This window comes from Gastrolobium bilobum, unplaced genomic scaffold, assembly GCF_033153095.1.
Source record: "Gastrolobium bilobum isolate Gb01-03AN ecotype WA unplaced genomic scaffold, APGP_CSIRO_Gbil_v1 utg10441, whole genome shotgun sequence".
Classification (NCBI taxonomy): domain Eukaryota; kingdom Viridiplantae; phylum Streptophyta; class Magnoliopsida; order Fabales; family Fabaceae; genus Gastrolobium; species Gastrolobium bilobum.
The window spans coordinates 82,822-110,400 of record NW_026897207.1 but is presented as its reverse complement, the minus strand read 5'-3'; the positions used below and the strand labels follow the sequence as shown (position 1 = coordinate 110,400).

The 27,579-nt window shown below is 34.4% G+C and overlaps 2 protein-coding genes across 2 annotated transcripts; one reads left to right on the top strand and one right to left on the bottom strand.

Annotated features, from left to right (window-relative positions):
• Positions 1 to 901: 901 nt before the first annotated feature.
• On the top strand, positions 902 to 6,611 carry LOC133304901 (phosphatidylinositol/phosphatidylcholine transfer protein SFH12). The gene is made up of 13 exons (XM_061504978.1): positions 902 to 929; positions 1,324 to 1,558; positions 2,515 to 2,614; positions 2,847 to 3,113; positions 3,306 to 3,383; positions 3,492 to 3,593; positions 3,682 to 3,731; positions 3,835 to 3,934; positions 4,069 to 4,143; positions 4,334 to 4,396; positions 5,453 to 5,555; positions 5,878 to 6,272; positions 6,501 to 6,611. Exons 1-13 carry the CDS (start codon positions 902 to 904, stop codon positions 6,609 to 6,611), a joined length of 1,707 nt encoding a protein of 568 aa, XP_061360962.1.
• Positions 6,612 to 15,513: 8,902 nt separating this feature from the next.
• LOC133304900 (transcription factor bHLH112-like) lies at positions 15,514 to 20,098 on the bottom strand. Its single transcript, XM_061504977.1, has 7 exons — positions 19,974 to 20,098; positions 19,594 to 19,873; positions 18,738 to 18,851; positions 18,547 to 18,612; positions 17,908 to 17,973; positions 17,094 to 17,153; positions 15,514 to 15,618 (listed from the first exon to the last, which is right to left on the bottom strand). Exons 1-7 carry the CDS (start codon positions 20,096 to 20,098, stop codon positions 15,514 to 15,516), a joined length of 816 nt encoding a protein of 271 aa, XP_061360961.1.
• Positions 20,099 to 27,579: the final 7,481 nt, after the last annotated feature.

Here is a 27,579-nt window from a genome sequence, read left to right as displayed (position 1 = left end):
TTGTATTTAATATTAAATGTTGTATTAATGTTTTTTTGTATCAAGTCTAACCATTTGTTGTTAGGGAAATAATACTCTCATGCTATATGAGAGTAACATTTTTTCCTACACAAATTCGTTTTCCGTGCCAATTAACTTTTCTTTTCTTTTTTAATATAAAAGATGGGACCCACATTTAACTTCTCTCTACTTTTTTTCTCTCCTACTATCCTACAACATGAGAAAACTTGAACCCTTGTTGTTAATACTAACAATGAATAAATATTTGGTAAAGGGCGGGGAAACTGGGAAGAGAGGGTGTAATAATATGAATGGAATCACCGTACGTTTCGCCCAAACCACCCCTGCTTCTGTCTGTCTTTCTCTTTCTCATTATCTCAGTTTTTTTTTTCCTTCAATTAGAATCAATTAACGGTCTCGCTATGGTATCCATGACTTGGTCAACGGTGCCTCGTGGTAACCTCATTGTCTTTGAAACAAAGACCCTATTTTCAGTATTATCCTCTCTTCTTATAACTTTTCTCTCTTTCCCTTCCCTCAGTCCCCTTCGTTGTTTTCAAGAGGTCCTTCTTTTTTTCCTTCCATTGGACATTCGTACACCTCTTTCAAGTTTCAACAGCTTTCGTTTTAATAATAATAATAATAATAATAATATAAAAAACCATGAGAAGAACAATTTTTTTTATTATAAAATAAGTTTATGCGATCATGCACTTATACATTATATTCATGAGTCTCTTGTGTTTGCATGCATGTTGATGTTGTTGCATCATGTTTAATGGATTATTTGTTGGTGGGGTTGCAGGCAGGGCATTCGGGAGTGCTTTACTTTTCTGCAATTGGATGATGAGTGGATAATTCTCCTGAATACCCAGCAGAAGCAATCAACAGACACGACATCATGTCTGGACCGTTATCTCCTAGGACAGGTTTCATCTCCATTATTATTATTATTATTGCAGCGTTCTTAAATCGCATGTCACTGCGAGAGATATATAAAATTATTATTGTAGCGTTTTAAATTTTTGGGTTGAATTGATTTTTACATTGTCAGAATGCGGTCATGAATTTGATTCTCGCGTTCCTCATTTTCTCTTACGGAATTTTTGGATTTATGCATTGTCCACCCTTCAAGCCCAGTTAGTTCTTATGTGAGGGAATGTGTTAGAGAGAATAATATTAACCATTAAAAAGCTTTCGGGCAACTGTATTTGCATACAAATTTAAGCGAATGCACTTGATTTTTTTATTTTTTATTTTTTTACCTATATATATATATATATATGTATTAATACTTGTTATGATTGCCGTAATTAATTGCAGCTCTTGAAAAGACTGACCGTGTTGGTTCTTTGAAGAAGAAAGCAATGAGTGCCTCAAGCAAGCTAAGGAATTCCCTAACAAGGAGTCGTAGGCGAAGCAGCAGCAAGGTTATGTCCGTTGAAATCGAGGATGTCCGTGATGCTGAAGAGTTGAAAGCTGTTGATGAGTTCCGTCAAGCTCTTGTGTTGGACGAGCTACTTCCTGAGAAGCACGATGATTATCATATGCTGCTTAGGTCACGTCACTTTTCTTGCTCCGCCTCATATTTATCATAAGAATTAACCACAAAGTTTTTATAGAATTCAGCTAATTTGTCAATATTTAAAAGGGGGTGGTGGGTAAGTGAGTGCATCATGGTGATCACTACTTATCTATGCAATAGTGTGAAAAAGAAATATAAAATCATTAATATAATATTCAACTAACAACGTAAGTTTTTGGGTTAAAATAATTTTTTATGTATCTTAATTCGTGACCAAATGGTCATAGAATGATTCTCATCACCTCTATTTTGTTAATAAATAATTAAATATTATAAAAAAATTTAGTATAAATTATAAAGTATATGTACTGTTCACCCTTCAAACTCAATAAATTTTTGTGTCAATGGAATTGTTAGAGAAATATAAAAGTATTAAGATGACTTTCACCAAACATCTTTGGGGTAAAATGGTTCTTTACACAACTATTAGAAATACATAATAAAACTATTTGTGTGTCTTTAAATCTTTTGGTTGTGAGATATGATATTAACAAGTGGTTTGGAGTTTGACCTTTAGTGCCCTCATTTCTAAAGGACTCTTGTCTGAGTGTGTCTTCCCCCAAATATATAATAAAATCATCCAATAGCTTAAACTTTTGGAAGAATTGAGTGAGTAACAATAATAATGTTAACCTATTTTACGTCAACATCAATTTTATCTCAAACTAGTTCAAGAAAGATTCATCTCATATAAATAGCTTTTTTTTATAACAAGTTCGCCTAACGCAACCTCTTCCTTGATCCTAGTTTGGGACGGGCTATAGAAACATACATAACCAGAGTTAATATTAAGCCATTTTAGAAAAACAAAATTCTTGTTATCTATTAATTTTTCCTTTCAAATTTGCATTCATGGCTCTATTCCCTCTAATGTTTAATATTAGAAAGAACTAACTTTTCCCACACTATTCGTGCATTTTGTTGTACAGATTCCTGAAAGCCAGAAAATTTGACATTGAGAAAGCAAAACAAATGTGGTCTGACATGCTTCAATGGAGGAAGGAGTTTGGTGCTGACACCATCACGGAGGTATTTATTTTTAAACTATTTTTTGTTAAGACTTTGTTTTTTTTAATACAATAAGAATACTGAGATTCGAACGTATAACCTCGTGCAAACGATCCAAATCCCTGGTCACTAGAACTCTAGAACAATCTTAGTGGTTTCATTAGTTTGTTAAGACTTTAGGGTATCCCTTATTCATACTTGTTTAACTGGTTTAACTCCGTTTCTTTACTTATTCTGTGCCTTTTTATGCTAGGATTTTGAATTCAAGGAACTGGAGGAAGTCTTGCAATATTATCCCCACGGAAATCATGGAGTAGACAAAGATGGAAGACCTGTGTACATTGAAAGAATTGGCCAAGTAGATGCCACCAAGTTGATGCAAGTCACAACCTTGGATCGCTATATCAAATACCATGTCAAGGAGTTTGAGAGGACATTTGATCTCAAATTTGCAGCTTGTTCCATTGCTGCAAAGAAGCACATTGATCAAAGTACAACCATCCTGGATGTGCAAGGAGTGGTATGCTTTAAAAATTGTTAATTTTATAAGCCAATCCAAAATTGTAGTAGTAATTTGCAAACAACTTGACAAAGTAAGCGTACAAACATTAGAAAATAAAATGAACCTTGATATCTATGAGAAAAAGAAAAATAAATGAAGATAATATGAAAAGATGTTGAAAGCTTATATTGGTTTAATGTCACATCACAGGGCCTTAAGAGCTTTAACAAACATGCCAGGGAGCTCATCACTCGCCTTCAGAAGATTGATGGTGACAATTATCCAGAGGTATGTTTTTCTTTTATTTTGGTTAAAATTTACAGAAAAAAATCTGTTGCTAATAAAAATTGTGGATTACTGAGTTGTAATATCATAAAATTGGTTGCTTCACTGCAGACCTTGAATCGCATGTTCATCATCAATGCAGGTTCTGGATTCAGAATGTTGTGGAACACCGTGAAGTCCTTCCTTGATCCAAAGACTACAGCTAAAATCCATGTAAGAACATATACCATATAAAAAAACTCTGCTTTTTTTTTTGTCAAAGAAAATGGGATTTTATTAAATTGGACTTATAATTTGTCAGGTTCTTGGCAACAAGTATCAAAGCAAATTGCTTGAAATAATTGATGCAAGGTGAGTTCATGATAACTGATGTCATTCTGTGTCTTCAAACACTTCTTTTAAACTGACTTAAGGTTTTTAACAATCGTCATATCCATTGGTTTTGCTTTGCCAGTGAGTTGCCAGAGTTTTTGGGAGGTACTTGTACCTGTGCTGATCAAGGAGGCTGCATGCGTTCTGATAAGGGCCCTTGGAAGGATCCAGAAATATTCAAGGTGGGCTTGCAATCTTTTCTTTTCCCCCTATTTTCTTCTTTTGCTGTTGCTTCTTCTTATTTTTTTTAGCTGATAATTTGTGTTCCATTTGTGGATTTGCAACCTTATGTATTTTACTATATGGACTACTGCAGATGGTTCAGAATGGTGAGCACAAATGCTCAAGAAAATGTGAGCCTCCTGTCGTGGAAGAGACGGTAACTTCTCAGGTGAGATAGCTTATCGGAAGGTCTTTGTTGAACTTACATAACTCATTGAGCTTGCATCATTTGGCATTTCCTCTGTAAATTCTATTTAATTTTCTCTGTTCAAAATAATTTGTTGATGTTTTTATCAACCCTTAATTAGTTCCTTCAGTCATGGTTTAGCTTCCAAACTAATCAAAATAAACATGTTTAGGGACACGAGACTTCCAACTGGGAGGCAAATCTCACCTCACAACTGTCTTCTGTCTTTGCCGAGGTATGTTAGTATCATTCTTATTAATAATCCATATGCTTAATCTGGTTAGCAATGGAAATCTGTCAGTGTTACTTCTTTATCACATCATATAGTCGCAGATCTCAAAATTTAATTAGCAGGTTAATATATATATATATATATATATATATATATATATATATATATATATAGAAGGTTATATTTACAAACTTTTTGTTTATAAACTCTTACAAACTACACTAAGTATGACCGGTCATACTTCAATCAAGAATGTATGCCGGTCAAACTTAGTGTAATTTGTAAAAAAAGTTTATAAACAGATACTTCACCATATATATATATATATATGGGAAAATGGTTTGTCATGACTGGATATAAGGTTTTGTCGAGTCACATATTTTTTAACTATGTATTACGGGTAGTACATAGTTATAATATTAATGTCGTTTTGCAATCTATTCTTTAGATTTAACTTCGAATCCAGGAAACAGCCTTTTTGCAATTATGCAAGGGTACGGCTGTATACAAGGATTACCTCCACCCCACACTCGCTACTCCGGTTAAACGGGGAGTGGTTTTTTTTTTTTCTTTGCAATATATTCTTTAAAATTATTACTACGTACTAGCTGCAGTACATAGTTAAAAAATATGTTTGGACAAAACCTTATATCCAGTCACATGATATCCACTTAACCCTATATAGAGAGAGAGAGAGAATAATCAAATAAAAGCTTTTGATTTATACATCAATAGGGATATTTTCGTCCTAACACATGAAAATGAATACTAAGTAGCCAAAAAAATTACAAATACTAAAATTAAGAAATATGATTCCAACTTATCATGTGTATGCATGTCTTTCCTCTCTCTCTTTTTTCAATATATTTTGTTTTAATGGAGTTTAGATATGCTCTTCTTCCTTTGGTATTTTGTGTACCATCAAGTATGGTATTGTGTAGTATATTTTGATAGTTTCATGCGACCATTGGTTAATACAGATGGAAAGCGTAGTTTGGAAATTTCATGTGCCCCTTGTTTCCTTAGCTCCAGGTACTAAATTTTGTTAAAACATAACAGGCCCCTGCTGCTAAAGCTTGCAATTACGAGGACTTTGTCCCAGCGGCTGATAAAACTGCTTGGAAAAAGGTCGAAGAAAATCAGACATTTGCAGTTTCGAAAGGTACAGAGTTGATAGAAATGTATTTCTTTGTTAACTCTATTTCATCGTACATATTCCTAAAACGTTTGAAGTTTACTTGTGTGTTACTGTTACCTATAGCAAATCAAAATATAGAAATGTTACTCTCCCTATAGTTACTAAAACCACTATTTAATCTGTGACCTCTCGGTCACAAACAATCAATTTACTACTGCTTCATGCTTGCCCTTTTAAAAGTGTACAAGCTTAAATCAAAATATTTGTGTGTCCTGTCCTCACAACATTGTATTGTCTTGCTATTTTGTGAACTGAATTACATATGCATTTCTGCAACTCATGGCAGCAGAAGTAGAATCTTTCGCCATGGCTGATTCGTGCAAGATTCACGAAAAAGTGAACTACCAAATTTTCACTGGAGTGATGGCCTTTGTCATGGGAATTGTCACCATGGTGAGGATAACACGAAACATGCCAAAGAAGCTTACTGATGCAAACTTCTACTCAAATACCGTTTACTCTGGTGACTATAAAGGGCAGGTCCCTTCTGACCAAATGACTAATTCTTCTATTTCTCCTCGAGAGTTCATGACTGTGATGAAACGCATGACTGATTTGGAAGAGAAAATGCTCAACATGAATCAGACTGTTATTTGCCTGCCACCTGAGAAGGAGGAAATGCTGAATGCTGCTATAAGCCGTGCAGATGCTTTGGAGCAAGAACTTTTGGCAACAAAGAAGGTAAATAACTAAATCTTGCTGGTTAATAACCTGAATTGAACCAACTATTAAGCTACATATGTATAGTATCTTTTATTGTTGCACAAGAATTTTTATAAATTTTTTACAACATATATAAAAGTAGTGTTCAAATATAAAGTTCCCATTTGTTAGTGTTATTATTGTGCAAATCTTAGTTACTTTCCCTCTCCTTATCAAAGTTTTTGTTTAATGGTTCTCCTTTATTAGGCCTTGGAGGATTCACTTGCCATGCAACAGGAGCTTTCAGCTTATGTTGAGAAAAAGAAGAAGAAGAAGAAGTTGGTAAGTACACTACATTGGACATACACCCATATCTAATACAAGTGAGGATATGCTTATTATCCCTTTTTTTCTTACAACTACTTTTATTATTGTTAGATCAAAATCAAATCAACAACAATAAAATAGCATTTACCGAGAACAGTTAATTTGATTTTGATTTAATAATAACAAGATATTATAGAAGGTCGTAAGAAAAAACAGGTTGTATACTTATAACCGTGACTTAGCTGCACAGAATACAGTTTATTTGTTTTATGGAATTTATTTTGTTTAATATTTTGTTTTATGATGCAGTTCGCCTGGTGAGCGCTCAATATAACTGGGATTAATTGTACTATCGGCTTTCCGAAGATTTCATAATGCCCTCTTATTACATTTAATGTTCAAAATGCGAAATACTAGATGTACCAGAAATATTAATATTATCGTATAGTACTTACTCTAGGATAGGACTTGCTCTCGATGTATATAAAAAGCACTTCACAAAAAAAGCCAGTCCTATTTTGGACGTACAGTACTGGAATGAATATGTTATAGTATAAAATTAGAGAGTTTGAGTATATATGAAAATTGAAATCTCACATAACTTCTTTTTTTTTATCTGCACAAATAAAAAAATGATATTTGCTAAGAAAAGTCAACTTCGCAAATATTTTATGGGAAAATATTTTCTCATGTAGTAGGAGAGTTGTTTTCTCCTATTAGTGATTATTTGATTTTTGTGCAATTTTTTTTTTTTAATAGATTTGGATCTCACATAAGATGTGTTTACAATATGAAAAAAATTTCTCCTATCACGACATTTTATATGTGGTTTGTGGGTAGTAAGGACGAAGAATAAAATTGAAATTATTTCCACTTTCGTCTCATGAAGAAGGTAATATATAATCCCAATTCTCTCTTTCTATAACATTGTTAAACTTCAGTCATTCCCATCATGCGGTTGAGGTGCCAGTATAGTCCTGCTTATATAGCCAACATCAAATTATACAAACTGACCCGGGACCCCTAATATGTGCGATTTAGATATTGAACCGCGATCCTGAAATGGGTTTAATCAGTATTAACCGGCACCCAATTTTTTTAAAAAAAATTTGGGTTTGTGGAATTTTGAATAAAATAATTGAAAAATACTACTAACGAAATTCAAACCTAGATTGTGTGAATTATAATTTTTAGAACTTATTACTAAATTAACTCTAATTATTAGTTATAATACTTTTAATTTTATATTTTATTATATATATTTAATTTTTGAGATTGAATCAATAATTCACTAGTTGAACCAGAGTGATCTATTGACCAAATAGCTTAAGTGAGTCAATAACCAATCAAAATTTGATATTGATATTACTAGTTTATATTTTATTAATACTATTTTACAGTAATATTTTTTACAAAAAATAAATCACGAATAACTCAAATCCAGGTTGGGTTACAGCTGGCCTTAGTTTCTATTTTTATCCAAGTAGATTTTTTGACCTAAGTAGATTTTTTGACCTCCCGTTTATAATGATGATTCGATTTCCTTTTTCGATGTTGGTCGTTAGTCTTCTTTATTATTTTTTTCTAAGGGAGCGTTTGGTTGGGAAGAAATTTTTATGAATCATAGGCAAATGTGATTAGTAGGGAAATGGTTGAAAAGTGAGTTTGGTAAGAAAATGTAAAAATAGTTGTTTGGTTGGAAAATATTTTACCGAGAAAATTAGGTAACTTTTATAAAGTCTACGTTTGGCTGATGGTAAAATATAGATGGAAAAAAAATGCCGAATTACAAAAATTAACCTTCTTTCCAAAAAAGAACAATCTAGGCATCGTACCCTTTTGTAAAGAAGGCCAACGACCATATGTTAGAATGCACAGTGAGGATACGCTGGTCTTTTGTTAGAATGCACAGTGACCAATTTAGGTAGCTTTTTAACAATACTACACTGCCATCGGACAACTTTCGCCGACTAAATAGACGGGGATACCTATGCAACTTGGATATGTAGGCAAGTGATTTAGGTGGGATAGTGTGAAAAATGCTCCAACCAAACGTGGTTAGTTTAGATGCCTTGCTTTCATTTCTCTATCTTTCTCCACCGAATCCGTTAACCATGTTGGAAATCGACAACACACAAATCTAAAACGGAAAAGGAAAAGAGAGAGAGGGAGAATAGATACAACGATTTACCCTAGTTCACCCAATTTAGGCTACGTCCAGCTTGTCTGTACTATATTCACCTCACCGCCACTCGTTACAAGTCTCTCGATTTACATGGCAAATATAAATAGGATTACAAAACCCTAACAACAGCTATTCATGGGCCCAAGCCCAAACTGCTAAGAAAATTACAATAAAACAGAGGCCCAGTTGCCTTTCTGTTGACCCCGATAATTAGGGCCCTCATCAGCATGCGAAGTATGAGCCATACCCAACATTCTCCCACTTGGTGAATGCTTCACATGTTTCTTCAATCCCAATGCAGTTGTACACCATTCAAACTTCTCTGAAGTCACTGTCTTGGTCAGAAAATCAGCATTGTTGACCTTTGTGTCAACCTTCTCCAGCAATACAACCTTGTCTTCAATCTTCTCTCTGATGAAGTGGTACTGTATGCAAATATGGCGCTCTGACTGTCTCACCCAACAATCATCTCTCCTTGTGCAAAGCCAAGCTCTTTGCAAAACCTCCGTAACCAAATAGCTTCCTTAACAGCATGTGTCAAGGCCATGTACTCAGCCTCTGTAGTAGATAAAGCAACAGTGTTCTGCCTCTTACTCATCCAACTGATAGCTCCGTCGAATGATGAAACAACATATCCACTTGTAGACCTTCTACTATCAATGTCACCTCCCCAATCAGCATCCACAAAGCATCTCAGTTCTAACAATGTATGTTCCCTTGAGCCCTTCACGCCTTCATAGCATAACCCAAGGTCAGACGTACCACGAAGACAACGGAACACACGCTTCACAGTCGTCCAATGCTCATTTCCTGGCTTGGACATATACCTGCTCAATACTGCCACTGCTTGAGCAATATCAGGTCGAGTACAAATCATGGCATACATCAGACTCCTAACTGCACTAGCATAAGGAACTGACACCATCTCTTCTTTTTCTTCTTCAGTCTTGGGACACTGGTCAGCCGATAACTTAGAACCAGTAGACATGTGAGTCAACACAGGCTTGCAGTCAGTCATCTTGAATTTCTTCAGAACATCTTCTATGTACTTCTGCTGACTTAACCATAATCTTCCTTTGTCACGCTCCCTCTTAATATGCATACCCAAGATCACATTTGCAGCGCCTAGATCTTTCATTTCAAACTGCTTTGCTAGCAGTTCTTTAATAGTGCTGATCATCTTCAAACTGTTTCCAACAAGTAACATATCGTCAACATACAAAGTTAGAATAACAAAGTCACCTTCTAACCATTTCACATAAACACAGTGATCAGCATCACAACGGTCAAAGCCAAGCTTCAGCACATAAGTGTCGAACTTCATGTACCACATCCTCGGGGACTGCTTCAGGCCATACAGAGATTTATTCAGCTTGCAAACTAGCTCCTCTTTGCCTCTTCCAATGAACCCCTCTGGTTGCTTCATGAAAATAACCCCCTCCAAATCACCATGAAGGAAAGTCGTCTTCACATCCAGCTGTTCCACCTCTAGGTCATATGCAGCTGCTTCAGACAAAACCAGTCTTATGGAATTTAACTTTGCAACAGGTGAAAATACCTCACCATAATCAACCCCTTCTGTCTGTGAATATCCCTTTGCAACCAATCGAGCCTTGTAGCGCTCAATCTCCCCATTGGCACCAACCTTCTTCTTGAACACCCACTTGTAACCAATTGCTTTTCGGTCTGCAGGTAGATTCACCAAACTCCAAGTTTGATTTTTCATCAGAGATTTCATCTCTTCTTTCATAGCTTCCTCCCACTGTTTGGCATCCTCCGAGATCCTCGCATGTTTTACAGTGCTCGGATCATCACATGTAATACTAAATGCACAAACATCATCACTAGCACACAAGATATAATTTTCAGGTGTATACCTCTCAGATGGTCTTTTTTCCCTTGTGGATCTCCTCAGCACTGGTGCTTCAACCTCAGCCTCGGTTTCAGAAAATTCATCCTCTACCTCGTTATATTCAGCAGCTTCAGAATTCAAATTTTCCAATTGAACCTGTGAGTTTACTGTATCCTCTTTCAAACACACATCCAACTCCACTGTCTATGACTTTTCAGGAGCTTCAGGAAAAATTTGATTCAACTTACATTCCCTGAATACAACGTCTCTGCTGTAAGTTACACTTCTAGTATCCGGATTCCACAACTTATAACCTTTGACGCCATCCTTGTACCCAATAAAGATACACTTTTCAGATTTACTGTCAAGCTTGCTTCTTTTCTCCTTGGGTACGTGCATATATGTTTCACAGCCAAACACTCTGACATGAGATACGTCTGGCCTTTTTCCAAACAGTGCTTCATACTGAGTCTTCTCCTTCAAGGCCGATGTAGGAGATCTGTTCTTCAGATAACAGGCAGTAGCCACTGCCTCCGCCCAAAACTCAACTGCCAAGCCTGCACCGCTCAGCATACTCTGTGCTTTCTCCATGAGAGATCGATTCAACCTCTCTGCCACCCCATTCTGTTGAGGTGAGTAGGGCGTAGTCTTCTGTCTTACAATCTCATTGCTCGCACAAAACTGGTCAAATTTTGTTGAACAGAATTCCCCTCCATTGTCAGTTCTCAGCACCTTGATTTTTCGATCAAACTGATTTTCCACCAAAGCCTTGAACTCGCGGAGTTTATCGAACACTTCATCATCCTTGTTGCGCAAGAAATATATCCACACATATCTTGAAAAATCATCAGTAAAAGAAACATAATACCTTGATTTTCCATGTGATGCTACAGGTGTGGGGCCAAACACGTCGCTGTGTATCAGGTCCAGAATCCCCTCAGCTCTTCCTCCTATGGAATCAAAAGATACCCGATTTTGCTTCCTTTGCAGGCAATGCTCGCAAAATCCAAACCCCATAGAGCAGCTCGGAATTCCATCCACCAACTTCTTTGATGTTAGAGTCTCCAGACCTTTTCCTCCAATATGCCCCAACCTCCTATGCCATAACATAGCAGTGTCCTCCTCCGCCTGTTCTGAAACATAGCTTTCACCACTGAATACTGTGCTACCATGACGCTCTCCTCTTGCAATAACCAAAGCTCCTCGAGTCAGCTTGCAAGAATACTTATCATTGCTAAAATTAATACCAGGATCTGCCATACTACCAACGGAGATCAGATTTCTGGTAAGCCCCGGAATATGCATCACACCCGGCAGATTCTTGACTGTCTCGTCACTCATCTTCAGCTTTACCTTCCCACGCCCCACAATTGCATGAATCGTGTCATCTCCCATTCTAACTGTGCCGCCAGAATATGATTCATAGGTGCAGAACCATTCCCATGAGGTGTCATATGAAACGATGCTCCAGTGTCAATAATTCAGTCATTACAGTCACTATGACTGTCAAACGCCATGTACAGGTCCCCTGTACTATCATCATCATCCTTCTTTGTACCCGAAGCAGAAGGTTGTGAATCATCCCGCTTCTCAGGACCTACGCTTTTACTTCTACAATTCCTTCTCAGATGTTCAACCTGTTTGCACCTCCAGCACCTCATTTCCGATTTATCAGATTTATCACGAGACTTTGACCGTCCCCTCGATCTTCCTCTGTGACCAGGTTTTGATCTGTCACCACTCCTCCCTCTAACAACCAGAGCCTCATTGCTGGTACCTTCAGAACCTACCCTTCTCATATCCTCAGACAATAAGGCAGCAACAACCGTCTCAAACGATAGTTTATTAACACTAGTACCAATTGACACAATGATGTTCTCCCAAGAGTTGGGCAGTGAACACAACAAGGTGCAAGCTTTGTCTTCCTCATCCAGGTTAATGTCTATGGACGAAAGTTGTGTACAAACAGTATTAAACTCATTTAAATGAGCAGAGAAAGAATCACCTTCGCTCATCCGCAGATTGTACAGCCTCCTTCGCAGGACAACTTGTTAACGAGTGACTTGCTCTGATAGAGACCTCCCAGCTTCGTCCAGAGATCCCTCGCGGTCTTCTCAGAAGTTACGTTCACCAGAACGTTATCTTCCAGGAATAACCAGATCAGGCTTTGCGCCTTTCGGTCGTCTCTGGTTCACGCCTTCAACTCCTTCGACTCGACTTCACCTGACGTTTCATCACCGACAGGTTTCGTTGGTATCGATGGTTTATTTTCTTCTATCACGTGCCACACGTCCCTGTCAACGAGCAGAGCCTCCATCTTCAGATTTCATAACTCGAACCCTTTTCCTCCGAACTTTTCAACCTCGACCCGTGATTGGCCAGTCGACATCCTGTCCAGATCAATTTCGCAGTTTTCTCTATGCACAGAAAAAACCCAAATCGCAAAACCCCAATATGTCACAGGAACCCTGGTCGCAGAACCAAAGCTCTGATACCAAATGTTGGAAATCGACAACACCCAAATCTAAAACGGAAAAGGAAGAGAGAGAGAGAGAGAGAGAGAGAGAGAGAGAGAAAATAGACACAACGATTTACCCTGGTTCACCCAATTTATGCTACGTCCAGCTTGTCTGTACTATATTCACCTCACCGCCACTTGTTACAAGTCTCTGGTTTACATGGAAAATATAAATAGAATTACAAAACCCTAACAGCAGCTATTCATGGGCCCAAGCCCAAACTGCTAAGAAAATTACAATAAAACAGAGGCCCACAATAGTACCTAGCCTCTACGGGCTTGGGGGTGCTGCCCCCGGACCCCCGCCCGCTCACCTGAGAGCGGAACCCCAGTTGCCTTTCTGCTGACCCCGATAATTAGGGCTCTCATCAGCATGCGAAGTATGATCCATGCCCAACAAACCAAACGCCCCCTAATTTTTTTATTCAAGTCTTTTAGATTTATTTTCATTTAGATAAATATGAGGAGTTTATCTTTAAATTTATTGAAATTTCCTTCTAATATGATAGATAGAAAAATTTCTAGCTATAGTTCATAGTTCTGTCACCTTTTATTGGCTTTTTTTCTGCTTCTGATTCAAAATGAAAGTGTTATGGACATGAGGAAGGCCCATAGTCACAGGTAGCACAAATGATGCAAGTCCAAAGGTAAGCACTATAAATAAGAGCTAAAGACAACAAGTATGATTGATCTCTCTTACTCTATTTTTATGCAATCACGACAGTGCACACATCCCTTTGGCCAAGGCCAGCATATAGTGTGTAGTGATTCGTTGTCCCCAAGATACCTAATTCATAGGTATCTAGAGAGAAATCACTAGACCCAAGATCAATCATCCGACGTACGATCAGACATCTCTGCCTCAGGCAGAACAGAAAGACATATTATTCATTTAATTTTTTTGATAAATTATTTATTAATTTAATGTGAGTAAAACATACAGGAAGAGTACACACGTTTAAGTCAAAGATTATCTCACAACAGAGTTATACAAAAGTCAAAATACATCTGTCATGTGTCACGCTGTGCAAGATGTGCACTTGAATGTGCATTGCCAAATTATGCATTGTCAAGATGCACATCTTACAATGCACTGATTTTTGTACAATTCACATACGAGCTGATACATGATTTAAACACGATATGTAAATTTTACTCGCATTAGATTAAAAAAGTTCGTCAAAATAATTAAACCAATGAACTGTGTGTCTTTGCATTGTATGAGTTAAAAGACCCCTTTTATAACATTTCTAGTTCAAAAATGAAACGATTCAGTTTACAAAAAGTCTAGAATCTATAAACCAAGCTAAGTTCGCACAAAATTCCTCCATCTACTGCATTATTAGTATTTTTTATTTACTCAAGATCTTTAATTAAGGAGGACAAGCTCTTGTGTATATCTAATATCTTTCTAAACTAATATTTTCTTTAATTAATTGTGGTCTTGTCTTTATTAATGCTATGCATTTTCTAAGGGAAAAAGGCTTCTCCTTTAGGAGGAGAATTCTCTTCTTTTGTCACAAAAAGGTAAACCCGCCTCTTTTTCTTTCGGCCAGAGATCTCCAACTATTCTTGCAATATGAGAAATTGCAATCCTATTTTTTTTATTTTTTTATTTTGGATACAGCAATCCTATTTTCTAATCAAGTTTTTCTAGTAATTTCAAACATCAGCAATATATTGACATATAGAGACCATATAATCTCAAACGTCCTTAAATATACTAATCAGGTAAAATTACATGCGCCGAGGAAGAATATATAAATATATAAATAACTCATTTTTTAAAACTATTTTTTTCTCGTAGTCGAGTCTTTAAATTTATTTGTGTGTATGAGTTAGTCTTTAAATTTATAAAATTTGTATCTCATTAATCCTAGTAACTAAAAAATATTAACTGAATGGTCAATCCAGATTTTATAAATTTAAAATGTAACTAATCTACATAAATAGGGGAAATCGATGTTTATTTAATGCTATTGTAGTGTATGAAAAAATACGGATATGAAAATTTTGAAATTATAGAAAGACATTTCACTTTTATCTCGTACAACAAAAATGTGACATGACTCGATCGAAAATGAGTGCAACTAGCTAGTTTACAACTCATCCCTGATCCCACTATTTTTTTACTATTTGCTTATAACATGAAAACACGCTGAAATTACTGATTATTTTTCAACATATATATAGGAAGTATAACAATGGTGAAAATCTATTTCATTTATTTATTTATTTTGTATTTTTCCCAATTTTCACTCCTATATATATTTTACATTACACCTCGTCATTGTTCACAAACTAAAACAAGCATACCCTAAAACTTTTCTGATTCAAATTTTTGGTTATCTGAGGTATATGTTATATATCACCAATAACAAAATATGAAAATGGCTCTCTAAGCCCAACGATTAATAGATGATGCGAAAGAAAGCGGCACAAGACACAAGCCTCTGCTTCTAAGGTCTGGCTTGAATTCTCTGCTATCTACCTTTTTTGAATCCTGTAGCCAAAAAACAAATAATAATGAACATCATGCATTCTTAATTAGTTACGGCTCCATACATGCAAACGGACGTTTGCATTTTAAAAAAAATGTTTGTACAGTAATGTGTACTGTTTACAAATAATAGAATTGATTTTGAGAGAAATGAAAAATTTAATTTGGATGAGAAAAATTTAATTTGGATGAGAAAAATGATATTAGTTCCAAATATCGTATTATGAAAAATAATAAATCACACAATATTATACTATAAACATGATTTTGATGCTTCAATCGGTTCCTATTTTTATTAATTTGTCCAATTTTCATCATTAGAAAATATTTGGAGAAATACTTATATATAAAAAAAGATCTGCTATGCATTCAATCAATCTTTAAAGAGGATCATAGTCAAGTTTGACTCAGCCCCATTTATTGAAACCCATTACTTGACCACTGCTTGTACAGAGAAAACTGTACAAGTAGTCACTGGTAAGGGATTTGACTAGTTTGTATTAGATTATGTGTTCAATTTTTACCATTGCATCTAAAAAAATTGATTTTAGTTTTGGGAATGGGGACTCATCAAATTTTTAAAAATATACCTATATTTATACTTCTACTTTATCATTTTTTTTTAAATGCATTATATATAAATAACCTTATAAATATCATTCCCAAATACAAATTAGTTTTTTAAACATTAATCTTTCATCATCAATATTCTATCCAAATATGAAATATAAGGAACTTTCAATATATATATATATATATATATATATATATATATATATATATATATATATATATAGAGGATCCTATGATATCAATGTCAAATTTTAAATTTGACACCCCATCTAATAACCGTTAAATCAAAAATGTCACACAACAAGGGACAGATTCAAAGGGAGGAAAATTTCTTTAATATAGTGAGAATACCAAACTCGGTACTCCCTTTTATTAAATAGAGAAAATTTGTTACCATTTTAACCCATATTTTTTTTTCTTTAATTTTCAAAAAAAATTCGCTTTTAATATGGATGTAGGTACTCCCGCCGCTGCATCGGAGGTTTTATTCAAAGAGAGGGGCGAATGTAACTTTGATTTTTTTAATTATTATATAAATAAAATGATATTTTTGTAATAAATATATTATTAATGTTTATATTACTCTCATGTTACATGAGATAATATAACTTCCTACAGATCCATCGATTTCTGTACTTTTTTTTTTTAATAAATAATGGAGTCCACTACATGATTGTATCTATAACATGAGATAATATATCTCCTATTACATAAGAGTAATATAACCCATTATTAATACTAACACTTAACTCCTCCTAATAATAATATTTTTAAATTTAATATTTTATTTTTGCCAACATCATAAAAAATTCTGGGCAGCCACTACACAACTGAATGTAATAGGACAAAACACAGCTACTAAACACGAATCCAAAAGAAGAGAGAGAGAGAGTAGAATGTCTTACCAGCTGCACTATTCTAGAGGACTTGCTTTGTGCGAACTTCATGTAAGGAATACTCAAAGTCTGCAGTGAATAATGAGCATATAAGTTCTGAATAAATATATGTGCAATTCGTTTCTTTCATTTGTGCGTTTACCCATTCTCTACAGTTTCAAGAAGCGAGGCTAATCTCACGTTTGTATTCATATGGTCAAATATAATAAAAATAATCAAATTATAGCACTTTTGATAAATAATTCCAAATTATATTATTTAAATAATTCATTTTTAAAACTATACTATATTGATCAATCTCTACTTTACTAACCCTAGGTTGCTATACTAAAAGGTGTGCAGCTATACCATGCAACTTTTATTTGGCTGTTTATATTTTATTCTTTTTTGAACTATATCATTTATGTATGATTCAGATTTCATGTCATTTACTTTTATAGATGCAATACCAGAAAAAAATTTAATTTTGGGCAACTAACTACAAAATAAAAATATTTTGAGGGAAAGTAAACTCTCTTTTTTTTTTCGGTAAACGAGGGCAAGTAAAGTTAATTGTGAAAATATAAAATTAAAACTGCGTACAATCCCCTTCATTGCTATCTTTTTAGATCTCAGAAGTCTTGTGGAGTGGGTTTTTTTTTTATAACAATCAATTAATCTCTAATTAGGTTAATATATAACTAACTCATCAGCTAATATTTAAACATTATTAAGTATTTTTTATCCATTTTTTCTTAATTAAATATTTTTGTAAAATTCTTAAATTACATAGTACTCCCTAATATTTTCACTGAAAGGAAAAGGACGAAAATATATTGTCGACCTGGATTTGTTCATGAAGGACGTGGGTGTAACCAATGGCTTCAGTTAATACAGAGACTGTACTGGTCTGCAAATTAGAAGAACACCATTCAAAACCTCATGCTAAAAGAAAAATGAAATAAAACAGAGAAAATATTTCTGGAAATCATATACGGGGGACAGTGGCCAAAGTGCCACTATTGAACAAAAAAAATATCAAAATGTCACGCCAACAGTAAATTTTGCCAAAATGCCACGTGGCATATTTCGCTACACTGTGTAATGAAATATGCCACATCAGAATCAAAAATGCCACGTGTCAGATAGGGAGAATTTCGCTACACAGTGTAGCGAAATTCTCCTGACACGTGGCATTTTTGGTTCTGTGCATTCTGACGTGGCATATTTCGCTACACTGTGTAGCGAATTATGTGCATACATATTTCGCTACACAGTGTAGCGAAATATGCCACGTGACATTTTGGCAAAATTTACTGTTGGTGTGACATTTTAGTATTTTTTATTTTTTTTGTTCAACAGTGCACTTTGGCCACTGTTGCCATATATGGCCTAAAATTATTAGCATTATTTCTTGTCTATTCAATATTTTTATATAAATAATTGTAAGTGGGCTTACCATACAATATCAGAGATTACGTACCTTCCCGAAAGGTGCCACTAACCTCTGAAGAGTTTGGATTCTGTCTCCCAAATTTTCCTTTCTGACCTGGTTTAATTCAATTCCACGTCAGCCCACTTCATTTAAACATGGAAGAGATTTAAAACATCAATTTAAATGCAAGTTTATACAATAATTAAACATCACCTTCAAAAAAAAAAAAAAAACATCACCTTCAAAGGAGGGCATGAAGGCCTTGACTTCTTAGCTTTCGCTTCAGATTCTTGTGATCGAGAGCATTTGCTAGGCCTTTTCGTCATTGCAACTTCCCTTGTGAATGATGAAATCTGTAATTTACTTGAAAAGATTAATCCAGTTGAATATGATCACTGAAGAGACATAATTTTTTTTTTATTAGAATGTAAAAAAGAAAATGCTGCTCCAAAGTACTAAAGAATATCATTCGAAATTACTAGCTAGTTAATTTTAGCCTTTGTTGCTGACACCAATATCAGGAGGTACACCGTGTGAAAAAAGGTAAAGTTTCCCATGGTTGAAAAAGAACCAAATGAAGATCATATAAGTACAAAATACTCTATTAATCTATTATTTTAAGATTTTGGATTGAAATGTAGTGTCAAATTATTATCGTGGTCTATTATTGCTTAGTTTTCATTAACCCATATCCTAAAAATTTTGGGTTGAGATTTGATGCATAAATCATTATCATGGGTTGTTGCTTAGCCCATTAGTGAAAAAAAGAGTTTGGATAGATGAAATCAATGAACGTACGTATACTAAATAAAATGTCTATTATGTCTATGCTATCAGAGAAGAGAAGCAGAGAAAAGAAAAAATAATAACCACTTTATTTGAGCTGTTTGATAGACTATTTTCGAGGCCATGCATGTTGCCGTGGCTTAAAGATATGCTCTCCTCAATAAGACCGAAAGTATCATAGCAAATCTGCATGTCATAACTCCCACTATAACTTGTATGAAAATCTAACATTTGAGAATTTAAGCCCAAAGAACATGAAACTAACGAAGAGGCCAAGTCTTGGGTTGGTAAATTAGAAATTGAAGAAACATGGCCAAAGTTATAGCTCTTGGTTAGGGCCATCCCTTCATTTATAGGCTTCTGAAGATGATAGAGATTCTCTGAAGGCGAAAATTCTTTTTCATTTACATGACGACTAGGAGAAGAAACTAAGAGATCATAGGCTTGCTGTTGAGTGAAGCTTTTTCCATTGTGGAAACCAAAGTCTTGCCCTGTTGAAGTTCTGAGTGAATCAGTCATGTCATACTTGTGTCCTTGTTCTCTTGAATTTGTGAAGTTCTCAGTCATAAACCCATTGGTACAACCATTACTGCATACAAACTCACCATCACAATTTCAAATATGAAAGAACTAAAAAGCAATCAAAGAAAAGCAGTAGGGTGATCATAAATAAAATGTTAGGTACTTACTATATGTTGCTTGGAATCCATGATTGAGTAGTGGAAGGTTTATAGTCATGTGGGGTGGCTGAAGTTACACACTGATCAAACTCTTCTTGGAGCTGATGCTGAAGATGGAAACCAGCAAACTCCATAATTGTTTTAAAGCTTGAAGCTAGATCCTCAAACAAAAACTTGAGACATCAAAGTTATTATACTCGTCCTCTATTCAACAAGTTGACTGTGTTTATGCTTTTAGGATATACATATAGTTAAGACACCTTCAGGGGAAAAACATGAATATATTTAAATTCTTCATAAAGCTAGGTTAGTGGACCTTTTTGTATGCATATAATATGTTTCAAAAATAATACTATTTAATATTGGTTAAGATTGAAGGCGACTCATACGGAAAAGTGTCGTCAGGTTAATTGCTTGAGCCATCTTTCTTAGGGAAATTGTAATATGTCAAACTAGCTAGTTTCTTGAACCACCATCATTATTGATATGGAATACAATGCATTTTTATGGTGGCATTGCATGTATTGATTACAATAAGGTTTTCATAATACTGGTCAGCATGGGTTTAGCACAGTATTAAAAAAAATATTCTTATTGAGTTTTTAAGAAAGCAATCGGTGTCTGACTCTAACAGAGTCGACTATTCCAGTTTTGGATTAGTGCCTTTTTTTTTTTTGTTCTGAGGGTTCAATTCTCGGAAATTGAAATTATTGATCAGTCATGCATAAGTCGAATGTGACGATGGTTATTTTAACATTTAAACAACGGTTTAAACTTTTTTTAGATAACTTTCTTTAATGTTATCAAAATACATACATAAACATGTGTGAAATTCATGTGGACCCATACGAAGAGAAAAGAAAGAAAAATAAAATATGAACTTCACGCACTTTTATATGTATATTTTGAAAACATTAGATAAAGTTATCTCAAATAACTTTAAAAACTTTAAACCCTAAACAAATGAATTTGTGTTTCTCATATTATATGAGGTAAAATTAGCTCCTACACATAGTTAAAATATGTAGAGCTCATATTTTGTTTCTCTATTCTATTCACATGGAACCCACTTATTTTTATGTATATGTAGAATATAATTTTATCTCTTATAATATAAGAAACATTAATCCCTTAAGTAAAATGTATAAATTTGATCATTATATATAATTAAATCATTAGATTTTAAAAATAAAAAGCTAAAAGTAAGAAATATTTTATAATATATATTTTGAAATAAGTTATATCAATACAAAAGAAATTATTGTATTATATATAATGTATTAATTAAGGGTTTTATTAATCTCCTTTTACATAAGATAGGTATATTATGTTGTAGAGAGAAACTAGGTGGATCCCACCATTACAAGAAAAAAGAAAAAGAAAAAAAAGTGAGGTGCAGAAATCGAAGTGAGAGAAAATGAGATAAGTTACCTCATGTAAAAGGAGACTAATATTTTCCATTAATTAAAGTATAAAAAATTCTTATAATGTAGCATGTGCCTATCGCGTCTTTTGACTTCGGTTTATGAATGGCCATTTAGCGAAAGGCGGGCAAGTAGTTTCAATGTATTTGCTACATTGCTACAGTTTACTTCAAGGCTGCTCATTAAAAGCATGGGTTTCTTTTCTTCTTCGTCGTTTCTCTTTTGCTTTTCTGATGTTACAATTTTTTTTCTCTCATATTAAAAGTTCCTATTGAGAATAAATATGATTACTCTCCCTGTCCAGAAATTTTATAGTTCAGAAAAGGCTGTTATCTTTCTCTTTTACAGTCACTAATTCTATCTATTTTTGTCACATTCTATGAATTTGCACTAAGTGCCGAATATTTTTGCTCGATAAAATAAAGAATGTGGTGAGTGATTGGCTCAAAATTATTATATGATAGTGCTGATTTTTAATTAACCATAGGGACAATATTTAAACCACAGCAGTATGGAAAAAAGGTGCCTATATGCTGTAGGCTCTTCCCATTTTCAAATTTAAGGACTACAGAGGTAGATTTAAAAATATCATTTTCTGTGGTGCAAATGAATTCCAGAGAACAATATTGGAGGTTGGATTTGAAAATACCATTAACATGTTGTACGGTCACAAATATATATTATAAGTAAAAAGAGTCCTCAATCTCTATCTATGTCGTCCTTTCTTTCGTCGGCACCAACTGGAATCCACGTTGGATGCTCAATGCATTGATAATAAAATTATGAATTAATAAAGGGTGAATTAATAGATATGTGGATTCTTTACCTTAAAAATAAATAAATAAATAAATAAATAAAATAAAATAGATATATGGTTTCAATATCACTCGTAAATTTATAATTGTGTTTCAATTAATTAAATATTATTATACTTTAATATGTTTAAAGTATTTCTAAGAATAAGTACATGAAGATTAATTATAACTATTAACTTAATCAATTTTTTATATTGACTACTCATATTAAGTGATCAAATTATACTTAAATCTAATTTTAATTAAAATCTTAAAATGATATACATAAAATTTTATTCAATTTGTACATTATAATTTTGCATATTATGTCATCAAACTAGTCCTATATTGCTCATATCATTGAAATGCGAATGATGCATGTAACAATTATCGTTGCCGAATGCCTAATGATTTTTAATATTCAATTATTGCCAATCAACTGTAAAAATGAGTTCCCCTAGTTAGTGATGGTTGTTACATACTATGAAGCATCCACATTTCAAAAATTCTGACGTGTCGTGTCTGACACTTCCCGACACTCCAATACTTGTTGCAAATACTCAAAAAAGGTTCAAAGGTTATGTTGCGTTACATTTTGAGTTTCAACTATTAGATTCGTTAGATTACGATTACGATTTTATGAGTTTAATATAAACATTTGGGATATATTATGTTTCTTTGCAAAATTGATGGCTATTATGAGTTTAGCTTTATTTTTTTGTTAAATTATTGAATACTAAATATAATATACACTACATAAATTAGAAATATTATATAATATCAAAACGTGTCCTAACGTATCGAAATTTAACATTTTTTAGAATTAACGTGTCGGAGTGTCGTGTCGTATCCCGTGTCCTGTATCAGAGTCGGTGCAACATAGGTTACATTCCAGGTTCCTTCCCTAAAATACGCATGCACACAGTATGTATATGTATATATATAAATATATATAAATAAATATATATATATATATATATATATATGAGAAAAATATTTATCCTTTTAAATGACACAACTTATATCATTTCACTCTCACAGAGAAGTGGGACTCACACCTTTATTTATTTTTTTGTCAACTCTCTCTCCTCCTTTATCTATCTCTTTTGTTCTGTCTTGGAGACAGAGATGTCCAACCCAGTATACTGGTATGTTGATCTTGGATCTAGTGCCCTCTCCAAGGTATCTATGAAGGAAATATCCTTGAGTCAAGCAGATCACTGTGCAAAATGGACTAATAATGACTTTTGCCAATGGGGTGTATGTGTGCGCACAGTGACAGTATAACAGTAAGAGAGAGAGCGTAACGTACCTTTAGGGTTTACCTTTTATTTATAGAGGTTACTTACGGGTAATATGATGTGGACCTTTAGTACCTCTGATAAGGGCTCAGGCCTGTCTGCTACGCTGTCGTATTAGGATTAATATCCTTGATGGATACTATCCATAATTATACTTGATTTACATCTTGGATTGCCCCTTATTGGGCCTGTCATTCAATGGGCCCCTTATACGGGTCCATAACATCTTTCTTTCTCTTAAAATGACACAACTTTACATCCTTTAAAACGACACACACTTTACCCTATATATATATATATATATATATATATATATATATATATATATATATATATATATATAGTGAGGATATTCTAACTACCAAAAAATTTTACTACAAACTTACTACCCATCACATCACCGTTGGATCAAAGAGAGAGAATGTTAAAAAAAATTTGAAGAGAGAGAAAATGTTTATCTAATGGTGATTAAAAAGGTAGTAAGTTGGTAGTGAAAAATTTTGATAGTGAGAATATCCCTCCTCATATATATATATATATATATATATATATATATATATATATGGGGAGAAATATTCTTACACCCAATCTTGACTATTGACCCACTTGTATCCAATGACACACATTACAAAAAAATTAGAACCCTTAGATATAAGTGGGATCAATGGAAAAGATTGAGAGTGTAACTTACACTGATGTAAAATGATCCTGACCTTATATATATATATATATATATATATATATATATATATATATATATATATATATATATATATATAAACCGTATGACCGTAAAATATTGAAAATTAATAATTAATTAATAAGTGTAATTCAATAAATTATAATCGTCAGACTGATAGAAATCAACAGTTAGAATTTAGTGTCAGTATTTTTAATTTGATACCGGTGTCACATGATCCTACCACCCCTTTCCTTCCTGACAATTAAAGACCTCAATTTTAGTGTGGTAATTAATTTATGACTTCAAATTTAACATAATAATTTTGTGATTGTATTTATCAATAAGAAAAAAAAATTAAATCATATGTATGCCATGTATTTTGTTCAAAGATTAAATTGTTTTCATATGTTAATGAGGAGGGATGTTCTCACTACCAAAAATTTTCACTACCAACTTACTACCCATCTAATCACCATTAGATTAACATTTTCTCTCTCTTCAAAACTTTTTAACATTCTCTCTCTTTGATCCAATGGTGATGTGATAGGTAGTAACTTAGTAGTAAGAATTTTTGGTAGTTAGAATATCCTTACTTGTGTTAAGTTAACTATTTTTTTATAAAGTAGGGTTTTAAATTATTTAGTAATAACGCTTACCAAAAACAAATAGTAATTACAATTTTTTATTTCTTAATTAATTAATCATAAAAATGAATTATTCAAATAATACTTCTTCACTCGTGTGTTACAATTTTTATGATTATTATGAGCTGCAATCAATTGTAAAATATTTTCTTATTTTAATAAAAACGGGTTAAGTCACGGTCTATATAAGGATGCAACATAAAACTCATTTGATCATTTTGTTTGGGATATATATATATATATATATATATATATATATATATAGGGGAGGGATCATTTGACTCCAGAGTAAGATTTAAAAGTCTTACTCCTCATCCCAGCCATTGATTTCCGTTCATCCAACGGTTATCATTTATTTGAAATTAATAATTAATTAATGCATTAAATTACTAAATGATAACCGTTGGATGAACGGAAATCAAGGGCTGGGATGAAGAGTAAGACTTTTAAATCTTACTCTGGAGTCAAATGATCCCTCCCCATATATATATATATATATATATATATATATATATATATAACACTTATTAGTATATGACCCCGACAAATATCCGGATATTCTGGGTTTTTGTGAACAGTAAAGGTACTGTTCATACAGAATGCTATTTTAGGTTTGTGGACCCATGATTGGCTACTGTGGACTTCTGCTATGATTAATATAAGTCAGAATCTAAGTGATTAAGGGCTTGTGGCTTTGTGAGAAGCCTAAAGGCGTAAAACATGAAAGAAAGGCGTTGTCTTTGTGTCTTATGCTTGTTAAGCATGAATATTGATATATTGTTGGTCCGAAACAGATTGTGATTCTACTGTGTTTGGGCTTTGAGTTAGTGTGGACTCTTGGCATTGGATAGTTAGCTTGCAAGGTAAGCTTTCGTGTCCTCGGTTTTTCCATTGTTGGTTCCACCATGTCCCATTGGGGGATGGTTTATATGCATAATATTGTTTTCATGTATTGTTTGATAAATTCTTTTGAGCTGTTGTATGCGAGTGCCTTTATGATATGCATGTGGTGTTCGCCTAGACAGGGTAAGATCCTGTGGGCAGGTACGGCATGGACGCGTACTGTGTGGGTAATAGACGTATTCCTGCACTTCTCTGGCCAATAGAATAGTTAAAACACACATGGCATGAATATCTGTTGCACTGCTTAGTTTTGGAACTTATACTGTTAAATGCTTTTGAACTTATATTGCTCGTGTAAGTGAGCTTGGGGTGGAAGATCCTTGAGGACCCCTTGTCTTACTGAGATTTCTTTTTAGAGATCTCACCCCACGTTTGGGGCACATATTTCAGGTTCAGGTAATGCGGGGGTTGAGACTTCTAGCGGCAGGAGGCCGCAGCTTAGCTGATTATATGTTGTTATGTTGCTTATGTTGGATGCTGGATATTGACTGTTGCTTTTTATTCTTTTAGCTTCATGATGTTATTGTTGAGACTGTTGTGGGGCTTTGTTGCCTTATTTGGTGAGCATGGGGATTGTCCTTGCCACTTTGACTTGACTTTATGCTTAGTTGTTTCTAGTTGTAATTAATAATGTATCAGGATATTGTCCGGACTACGTGTTGTAGATCCGTGACTTAGATACTCACATCTATGTTATGAGGTATTTCAGTTAGCTGTCTTTTGCAATTTACATATAGGCGATGTTTTATGAAATGAATTAAGTAATTCAACTTGGTTAATGATAATGACGTCATAATTGAAAAGAAAAAGATATTCTGCATTTTTAAATTAAGCGTGACTTAATACGATGATATGATAATAAACCGGATATATACGGGGTGTTACATTTTATGGTATCAGAGCACTTTCTTGGGAAAAGCCTGTATGTATTGCAATAACTAGGATGCTTGGTTGTGTTGTCTTGTGTGTTTGCTCCGTTGAGTGTTATTATGAAAATGCATATGTGATCACATTGCGTGGGCCTGATCAACTCATAATTTGTGTAACTTGTGCAGAGTCATGGTAATACCCAGAAGAACTCGCGAGACTGCTGAGGGTCAACCCGACCCGATCCTGACTGCATTAGCTGAGATGCAGGAGGCCGCTAGATTGGCCAACATGGCAATGATGGACGCGACTCGTGAGGTGAACCAGAAGGCCACGGAGGATGCTCTTGAGGCAAACCGGCTGGAGAACATGACCATGATGAGGGTCATGTTGGAGGAGATGAGGGCTGGTCTTGCTGTTGGTCAGTTCCCTCCGCCACCACCTCCACCGCCACCGCTGTCGCCGCCTCCACCTAGTCTACAGGACGAGAGCCAGAGTCAGATTGAGGGCACTGGTCACTTGACTGGGGTGATGGAACCCTTTGTGGAGCCTGCTAAAGATAGAGATGTGATTGATCGCCGGCTTAATGCTTTTCGCAAGCATAAGCCACCTACTTTTGATGGATCTTACAATCCTATTGCCGCAGCTAGATGGCTACAGGCGCTGGATAAGATCTTCTGGGTCATGCAGTGTACAGATCCGCAGAAATTGATGTTTGCTACATATTTGCTGGAGGGCGATGCCCACGAGTGATGGATGAACACCTCTCATGCTTTTGAGATGCAGGGTCATGTTATGACATGGCCATTCTTTGAGGACTTCTTTTTGGGTCGGTACTTCCCTTATAATGCTCAGGAGAGGAAGCAAGGAGAATTCGACAGGTTGGTACAGGGCTCGTTGTCAGTTGACGAGTACCTGGCCAAGTTCAATGAGTTGGTTAAGTTTGCTCACTTTCGGATGGAGAGGCCTACTCTGATCTTTTTGGCTGCTAAGTTCCGCA